The 10088-nt window shown below is 36.5% G+C and overlaps 2 protein-coding genes across 7 annotated transcripts in view; one reads left to right on the top strand and one right to left on the bottom strand.

Annotated features, from left to right (window-relative positions):
- LOC107656104 (putative methyltransferase NSUN7) overlaps window positions 1-3131 on the top strand; it is an 11375-nt gene extending 8244 nt beyond the window's left edge. The window contains exons 10-12 of the mRNA XM_016443804.1: window positions 484-601; window positions 872-971; window positions 2079-3131. Coding sequence (XP_016299290.1) covers window positions 484-601; window positions 872-971; window positions 2079-2972 — 1112 coding nt within the window. The 3' untranslated portion in view covers window positions 2973-3131. The remainder of the gene's footprint in view (window positions 1-483; window positions 602-871; window positions 972-2078) is intronic.
- A 1418-nt stretch (window positions 3132-4549) lies between these two features.
- The window catches only part of LOC107656070 (amyloid beta A4 precursor protein-binding family B member 2-like), a 56475-nt gene continuing 50936 nt past the window's right edge, over window positions 4550-10088 (bottom strand). For all 6 annotated transcript variants that reach the window (XM_016443769.1, XM_016443793.1, XM_016443785.1 and 3 more), the window contains one exon: window positions 4550-8337. In XM_016443769.1, coding sequence (XP_016299255.1) covers window positions 8167-8337 — 171 coding nt within the window. In that variant the 3' untranslated portion in view covers window positions 4550-8166. The remainder of the gene's footprint in view (window positions 8338-10088) is intronic.

A 10088-nucleotide genomic window follows, 5' to 3' on the forward strand; every position in this document is an offset into this window, starting at 1 on the left:
GAAAATCAGAGGTAAAAAACGATATAAATACTGTTCAGTTTCTTGCACAGACCGATTGTTTCGTGTCTTTACACATCAATGTATCGTCACGAGCCGCAGGGTTTAATTTGGTTTTGTTTGTGTATGTTTTTTTGTGTGTTGTTTTTGACAAAGCCGTGATTCCCATTCACTTCCATTATATGACTGACAGACTGCAATGGTTTGAGTTAAAAATCTTTGTTTGTATTCTACTGAAGAAACAAAGGCACCTACATCTTGGATGCCCTGGGGGTAAAAATTTTCATTTTTGGGTGAACTATCCCTTTAAATTGTAATAATATTTCACAATATTACTGTTTTTACTATATTTTTATTATTTTTTATTAAATAAATGCAGCTAAAATATTGCCGACCCCAAATTTTTGGTATAAAATTTATTTATAAATCACATATTGACTAATGCACATCATCTGAGTTATAATGACCTAACTTGATTAACTGCAGTTCCTAAGGTGAAATCTGTGGTGTACTGCACATGCTCAGTATATCCAGAGGAGAATGAAAGACTTGTGAAGAGAGCGCTTGAGAATGCAGACAGCAAAGCAAAAGCTGTGCCCTTCAGGTACACACGCATCTCTCTCTCTCTCTCTCTCTCTCTCTCTCTCTCACACACACAAACACACACACACACACACACTGTCCAAGCATTAAGTCTTTCCTGTCACACGCCACTAACTGTAAGGATTTAAAGTTGCTGTATCCATGGAAACAGCAGTTAATCCACAGAAAAGCAAGTGGTGGAAGGATTATGTGAACGTTTGAGTTATGAGAAAATGGATATGAGTTGGATTGAATTTATAACACAAAACATCTCTCTCCATGTTTCTCTCAGGCTGGTCAGTGCAGGATGGGATGATGAGGAAGAGAAGTTTTTCAGAACTCAAGCATCTGACGTCACAAATGGCTGTTTCCTCTGTGTGATGAAAAGAGAGGTGAGAAAGAAGGAACGAGAGAAAATCAAATGACTAACAGGTTTTATAACATATATAATAGGACTTTTACAGCCATAATGATTTGCTGTGATTCATATGCTGTGTTTATATCTAAACAAGTGTGAAGAAGTGTCTGTGAGTAGAGTTGGTGAGAGAGCTCACACACACACACACACACCGCTCTCATGCAGAGCTTGATGCATTGCTGTCCTAAATACTGGCAGCGTAGCTCCGGTTCGCACTAAATAATGAACACATGTGTCTGATCACATTAGCATCCACACAAGACCACAAACAGCAAGAGAAACAAGGATGTAGCTTCTTTTGTGTGTGTATGTGTGTGTAAGCTTGCATTTGCACTTTATACTGCATATAGACTGGGGTTAGTTGTCACTTTTGTACTACAATGAATATACAAGTCAACTGAAATTAAAATTAAATTGACCATTATCCTACAAAAGTTATCATTACAGGAATCTGCTATTTATCACTGATAGTAAAACAATTGTGAAATGCAAAAATAAAATAATATAAAACGATTAATTTTTTTTTTTTTTTTATGTCAGTGAGATTATTTTTTATCCAAAGAAATTAACACTTTTCTTCAACAATGATGCATTAAAATGATTAAAAGTGACAGTATATACATTTAGAATGATTTCGGTTTCAAATAAATGCGTTTTTTTAAATTTTCTATTTACTAAAGAATCCTCAAAAAAATTTTTATCAGGGTTTGCATAAAAAATATTAAGCAGCACAACTGTTTTCAACATTGATTGAATAATAAGAAATGTTAATTTATTAAATCCATTGAAAACACAAGACAACTTCCCCCAACCTGACATAAACCCTTGTCCCAAGAACACAGTTTTTAACTTTATGATTCAAATCTACCTTCATTTTTATTGTTGACAGAAATTGTGTAAAATCAGCTAGTCAGAGCTTACCAGCACTTTTCCAGGTTTGTGAGCAGAATAAATCATATGGTCGGCAGACTGTGGTTGTGCCGTCTGTGGCTAAGACTATTGAGATATTGTGACAACTAGCCCCGGTCTCCTTATATGTAATATTGCTCTATGCATATGTGTGTGTTTTACTTTCTAACAGCAAGACCCAGCAGAGGTAGAAACTGTGCAGGATATTTTAGCACGAGCTGCTGCTAAAGGTTTGTTGGGCGGACTGCGCCCTCCTGACCCCGTGAATGGAGAGAAACCGAAAAAGAGAAAAAAACAAAAAGGATCCAAACCAATTCTTCCGCCTTCCTCCCTGATTGAGCCTCCCGCATCGGTGATGATCAGTCAGAGTCCTCCAGCTGACGGTGTGCTCATCTATACCATCATCCAGACAGCAGACGATTCCAATCACACTTCCAGAGTCCTGAATGACAGTTCCACAATCCTAGATCATGCTTCAAGTCAAACATCTGCAGTTATGGATGCCACATCTAGCACTACAAATCACTCCAGTGTTCTAGACCACTCATCCGACAATAAAAATCAGCCTTCTGTTGTGCAAAAGAAGCGACCAAAAGGTCATAAGCCTCGAGCTAAAGTTGCTAAGCAGTCCAAGAGAAAAAAGTCTAAGTCCCGCACTCGTAAAGAACGTCAGAGTAAGTCTCGAACTCCACGCAAGAAACTCCTGCACCTTCGGCCATCTCAACACACAACCCTTACCTCCATTAAACCAACTCTACCTCAGAGCAAACCCGCTGCCATCAGAACCCCAGTGTCACCGCACAGATTCAGACATTTGCACAGCAGAGCTGCGTCTCAACGAGAGTCCGTTAAACCAAAAAAGGAAATGATCAAATCAGAAGCCTTCAAGCTAGACAGGGAGGAAAACCGGTCAAGAGAGTTCAGTCTTCCTCCTGTTTATCCGCTCAGTCCTTCACATCTCTCTTCGTCCCATCGATTGTACTCCTCCATGTCTTCTAATTTCTCCAGCAGTCTTTCCTCTTCTAGCAGCATTGCCAAAGGCAGAGGCTCCATCATTTGGCGTTGAGCTACAACCTGTTGTTCATAAATACACATCCCGTGTGCTTCCATGCAAAAGAAGAATTATTTTCGCCATTGAAAGCAAGGTACTGATCTCATAACTAAAACAGTATAGTTGATTAAAGGGATAGTTCACCCAAAAATGAAAATGATGTCATTAATTACTCACCCAAATGTCATTTCAAACCCATAACTTTGTTCATCTTTGGAACACAAATTAAGATATTTTTGATGAAATCCGAGAGCTTTCTGACCCTCCATAGACAGCAAGGGTCTTACCACGGTCAAGGCCTAGAAAAGTACCAAGAACATCGACAAAATAATCCATGTGACATCAGTGGTTCAACTGTAATTTTATGAAGCTACGAGAATATTATTGTGCGCAAAAAACTAAAATAATGACTTTAGGGGTCAGAAAGGGTCAGAAAGCTCTCGGATTTAATCAAAAATACCTTGTTTAATAATTTGTTTCCGAAGATGAATGAATGCCTTACAGGTTTGAAACCACATGTGGGTGAGTAATTAATGACAGAATTTTCATTTTTGGGTGAACTATCCCTTTAATGTTTATGTATGTTGTACTTTGGCAACACTGTAACTGTAGCATGTATACTGTGTTGAATACATTATTTTATTTGTGATTTGTAACCTGTCTAAGGTCCTAATTTTGTGTGTTGCACAATATGTCAGAATATGAGAAAACAGATTTGCATTAATATGCACCACAGTTGACTGACTGAGTGGTGTATTACTTAAAACCACATTTATATTTCAATTTCTAAAAAAATATTTTATATCTTATTGAAATTAATTTAAACAATTTATATATCAATTATTCGTTAAATCAGTTGAAACCAGATTTTGTATCTCTATAAAATGTTTACATAATTGTCTTTATTTTACCAACTATTTATTTATTCAACATATTTTCTTAACTATTTCTGTAATGTAACTATTTTATACAGTTTGATAATGTTAAGTCAGCATGTTTATTTATTTTAATTTTTTAATGACAAATGTTGGACTACTTCCATCATTTTATCTGCTTAAACGTTGGCCCTTTCTTACGACCAACTATAAATATTCAGTCTATCTACTTCCATCCAATCAACAACCAGTGGGTAGAACTAGGTGCCTGCCCTACATTTTCTGATAATCAGATGTACCTCACAATATGGAAGAAAATGTTTTATCATGACTTTAATAATTATGCCACTAAAGCTTTGACTCATATTTTATAAAATATTAATATCCAACCCCATCTCATAAGAAAACTATTTTACAAGTTGGCAATTTCATATGAATGTGTACAATTAGGCTTTGATTTTTTTAGAGACATAAGCATGAAGGTCCACCCCTAAACCTCAGTGGGCCATAATCAATCATACAACTTTGCCACAACAATTTTAAAACTTACAAGTTACATTCATTAGTCCATTAGGACATTTCTTGCTACTAACAACAGACTATATTTTATGAAATCAATTAACAGCCAGAAACATTTTGATGTATTTTGTGATATGCCATTTATTTTCACAACAGTTTACATTTATATGGTGTACAAATTAGTGTAGAGCAGAGAAAGCCAACGTTTCCACAAAAACGTGTGTTTGAGTGTATTTCACCAGTAGTGTTAATTCTTAGCTTGTTAATCCTTGTGATGAGATTTCCCCTGATAATCGCCAATCAGAGAGATTCACCATGCAAGAACACTAGAGTCAAACACACTACTCTTGGCTAACAAGAGAATGATGATTCTATGCTGAATTATTGTACTGGACTACACTACCCATAAGCCTCCTCCCTCTTTCTGGTTTTGCATGTAACAGCTGACTTTGCCGGTTGCCACTGAATTCATTTTGAAACATAAAGTGTGACTGATTCCCCCCCAAGGGAATCCAAAAGAAAACAGTAAGTTGTACAAGACCCAACATTACAGAGTGACATTCACATGAAAAAAAAAAACTGAACAAAACCCAATATGCACTTTTGGATATTGGGGAAAGCGAAGGGGTGCAGTACACAGGCAGATTGATTTGTGTCAGGTCATTTTAGCACTCTGATTATCTGCAGGGTGAATGCGGAGGCCTCGTGCCGTCAAGATACAGGAATAATGGTTATATTAGCGCTAGCTAAACATCTACATACTACCCAAACAAATGCACTCTAATTTTGGTCTGATTATGATCTTGTTTAAACTGACATTTTGGAACATACACTAAATGACCAAATGGATGTGTAATACAATACAAATAATTAATAGGACACTAGTCCTTCTTTTTGCTGATACACCAGCTTCAACTGCGTCCTAATTTGCTAAAAATTTGTTTCACTGCACAGCTTTTTAATGGTTTGCTATTGTAAATGTGTTATGCGTTATAGATGGACGTCTTTGATTTTTGTTGTTTTTAAAATAAATCGAAAACCTTTAAAAACGTGTCTCGAGACCCTACATTGGGCGCCACATTTTTAAACTGCACCGAGTTAAAACTTGTCACAAGACCCTACGCTTGGTGTCACATTTTTAAAACATGAAGTTTAAACCTTTTTAAAAAACATGTCTTTTGAAATCCTATGTTGGGTGCCATGTTTTTAAAACAAATCTTGTTAAAACTTTTAAAAATGTGTTTTGAGACCCTGCATTGGGCACCAATTTCCTGCACTGCATCTCAAGTTCTCAAACACATTTTGAGTGAAGGGTCTAACATGAGATTGTTTGAGATTGATTTTATGCACCGGTTGCAACCGAAATATCCGAATAGCCACTTGTTAGGTTTAACATGCTTTTGTCCATATAGTGTATTCTAAAGCAGACTGAAGCTATACCTACGTCTAATGTTGGTTTGGGCACAAAGCCTTTTAAATGTTATGTTATCGTGGCAGTCAGCGTCTGAGATGAACAGCTCTCCAGAGTAACTGTACAGTGATTTGAATTGACTTGGTTTGATTTGTTGTATAAGGGTAAAGAATGTCTAAGCTTCTGATACATCACAATGCAACCAGTATATACCAATATAAAATAGAATAAATTAAATAAAACATCTCATTTCTGTTCAGTACAGTGTCTTCTTAAATTGTCCCAGGACATGCAAGGCAATGTCTTTTTTCCTCTCAAATCTTCCTCAGAGCTAAAAGAATGCATAGATAGACACTTACAGTTCACATCTCCTCCTCTAGAGCTAGCTCTCCTAAAAAGGACCATAAAATAAATTCATATTCACAATCTCTACCATCTTTCACTCTTCTTCTTTTCTTTTCTTTGTTTTGTCAGTTGGTTTATCTACAACACATGATTTTTTTTTTTTACAGTATAGCCAGCATAAACGGGATCACAAGACATGCCAAGGCAAGTATGACCAAAACAAACAAAACATGACAAAATAAAAGTATCTGAAATTCAAAAAATAAAGCCTTATGATATGATGTTTGCTATATATAGATACTGTATGTACACATATAAGTGACTCATCAAAACCCTTGTGAAAGAAAGGGTAAGTCTAGGAGTACAGCAAGACCATGTAGGTACGTGCGGGGGGAACGTTTATGAAGCGCAACCAGGACATGTAGAGCCACTAATGCCATCCAAACGTCGGAACTGAAATAGCTCTGGAGTTTTTTCACTAACTTGGATCTGCTGCAGATAGCTCCTGTTAGTCAGGTATTTTTTGACTTTCAGTCACTGGAGAGCCTCTCGAGGAAGTAAGCACTACGCTGGGGTTCAAAGCAGAATTTACACGAATGAACTGTTTGACTCTAGGCATAAAGTTGCTGCCTCCTGTACGTTGCTCCATGAGTAATTCAGTTCTCTTCCACAACATTCTCTCTTTCAAAGAAAAAAAGGGCAATTTCACTTTGGAAATATAAAAAGCACATTCATACTTTACATCTAAACACTAAACTGAACAGGTAATGTCCTTCCACCTGTGTTAATGCACAGCAAGTCTATGGAAAGTCTGATTCATCAATGTTGTTTGTTTAATATTGGCATCTTTTCCAAGCCTCCTCATCAACTTCTGGTGAAGATGAACATGTCAGCAGAGCTTCTTGAAGAAAACATTTTTGATGTATTTCAACGTTAATGATGTTTCACTCAGCTGAAAGAGTTGCGATTTCCATCTTCCTACTTGGAAAAGTGCAAAGGAACTTCACTTGAATTCGAACTTCCAAATTGTGCATTGTGAGGTGCCATTTTTTCCCCACAATTTGGTTGCTAGAAGACTTCATTGTTGACACTGAACAAATGCAATGTTAATGTAATGTAGTGTTGTTGTTTTGTTGCCAGAAGGTGCGGTCACATTTACCAATGTGTCAGTAGGAATCCATGTGATCGGTAATTTCACTTGAGGGCGAACGATTTCCCCATGCAGACTTCTCATCGGGTTCAAGTTTTTTACTGCGCTGACCAATACAAATATACTTGGTTTGAAAGCAACTTTTACACGAGTTGTGCTTCATACATCGCTGCACTACTGACAATTAACAATGGTCCAAATTTTTGCCAAAACATCGCTAATGTTACCGCACCTTTTGAGCACTGAACATTGGAGCACCTTGGTCAGAAGATATCAAGTAAGAACATCCGTCATCCAACTTTGAATGGAACACAGTGCACGGTTCCTCTCATCCACCCATTCTTGTTTTGTGTTCATCAGGATAATAAAGAATGCAACAAAAAATAGCTTTTATGACACTTGTGAACATCCGTTAGCAAATGAAGCAGCATCAAGCTCCTCTACACACCCGCACACACATACGGTCATGCGACAGCGATGAACTGTGACAATATGAAGAAGCTCGGTTGAGTGAAGCAGCCGTATTTGCTCTTTTTGAATTACACAAGCTTTCTTCAAATGATCTCTTTGAGCAGGCTTTGTCCAGATAGGGTGGTGCTTATAGATGGGCCAAGCCTGTTGGTTACAGTCATGCTGGAGACGCGTGGCTTCCCATGCAGATATACGCATGACTGACATATGGGAGACGGAAGAGAGAGGCTTGTAGATATTGGATTAGGTGTGTGTTTGTGAGTGTGTGAGTAAAGGGTGTATTTTCTTGGCATCAGCTCATTTGATAATTACTTGTTTCAGAATTTCAGACCGTTTTCGTCCTCGAGTTTTGCTTTGACTGGACAGATATGTACAGGACATTCTGATAGCTATTAGCATGCAGAGCGTGACGGTGCGAATGCGTGCTTGTGTGTCAGATCACTGGGGGAGCTCAGTGACTGGTCTCTTCTGTTTGAGCGTGTCGATGAGGGAAAGAACTCCACGTTTGACGCTGGTGGAGACGCGGCGAGTGACTGAATCAGCAGGGGGTGCTTGTGAGCAGGCTTTCTGAGATGGAGGGCGTGCCACCAGACACTTATGATACCTCAACTGCAGAGACAAAGAAACGAAGAAAACAAGAAACAGTGAGTGGATGAATTCATGTGTTGAATTTAATGTAACAGGCTTGGTTGGATAAGATCTGATTATGAAATATGACATTCAACTTTATGAAATAAGAACACTTTCAATAGAATGGGTTAGGCTTAGGTTGGGTTGTTGTTTGAACACCACATCTTGACTAAGGGCGGATGATAAATCAGACATTTACAATGGTTAAGCAACATTGTGACTATTACAAGGATTTTAATGTTTCATTTTTTTTATTTGGCCATCAGGTTTTATTCACAGAAATGTCAGTGTGTCGTTTTTAAATATATTTTTATTTTACAACATTCTATTAAGGTATCTGTTTATGGCTATAAGTTACAGTTATTACAGTTGTACAGTTATTAATATATATAATATATAGGGCAGTTAATAAACAGTAACATATTTTAATGTTTTTGAAAGAAGTCTCTTATGCTCACCAAGTCTGCATTTATTTGATCAAAAATGCAGTAATATTGTGAAATATTACTACAATTTCAAATAACTGTTTTCTATTTTAATATATTTTAAAATGTAATTTATTCCTGTGATGGCAAAGCTGAATTTTCAGCATCATTACCAGTTTTCCATTACGCTGTCATATGATCCTTCAGAAATCATTCTAATATGCTGATTTGGTGTTCAAGAAACATTTCTTACAATTATCAGTGTTGAAAACAGTCGCTGCTTAATATTTTTGTGGAAACGCTGATACATTTTTCATTTATCTGAAATAAGAAATCTGGGGCCTCATTTATAAAATGGTGTGTATAAACCGTCCTAAATTTGTTCTAAGATCATTTCTCAAAAGTGCGTAAGTGCGATTCAGAGAAAACGAACGTGCGCACAAAAACACGTGCGTACGCCTCTCTTCCAGATGTGACATTTATAAATCGCAAATGATCTTGAAATTGTGCGCAGCTGACTGGTGTCAGATCTCCGCCTTGTAAACGCCCCCTAATTAATATCATTACCATATAAAAGAGCACACGCCAATATCCGACTTTCTATGCTTATAATAATACTACTACTACTACTACTACTACTAATAATAATAATAATAGCAATTATAAAACAATTAGGTTTCCAAAAGTAAGAATAAACTACGAATTCAAGTAACATTTTCAGTTATCTTATAAAAAGTGAGCCATCCTACTTTTAAAATCACTTGCTATGACAATTAATAAAATGTTTAGTATCACGAAATTCTTGCAAAACTTTAAAAAGCATTATTGAAAGAAAAATTGGACGTTTCATATCATAATAAAATTAATTATTACACGATTATGGTCTCCAGTCAGAAAAAAACCTGCGTGTGATTTGTCATTTCTTTATATTTACACAAAATATAACTGATGTAAATGACAAAAACTAAGTTTAAGGCTGACGTCTCTATTCATTTTCACAGAAGCAAAGCAGCAAATGTTATAAATAAAAACAGTTAACAATGTTATTGAATAGAATATATTAAAACCGTTATTGCACGACATAGGCCTATTCTTATAGGCTACACAGACAAAACACTCAGAGATGCGTTTATGCATTTTTTTTCTATTTTACGCATTAGTAGTAAATCAAGACTTCGCAAGTTCTCGTAAAATAAAATAATAAAAAACAACAACAACATGGAATAAACTGTGTACAGAAAGCGAGTAAAGAACTCTCAACATTAGGCTACTAAAAAGGTCAGTTTAATCTCGCAAAAACTCCCG

Source organism: Sinocyclocheilus anshuiensis, unplaced genomic scaffold (genome assembly GCF_001515605.1).
Source record: "Sinocyclocheilus anshuiensis isolate Anshui unplaced genomic scaffold, SAMN03320099.WGS_v1.1 scaffold85, whole genome shotgun sequence".
NCBI classification, from domain to species: Eukaryota; Metazoa; Chordata; class Actinopteri; order Cypriniformes; family Cyprinidae; genus Sinocyclocheilus; species Sinocyclocheilus anshuiensis.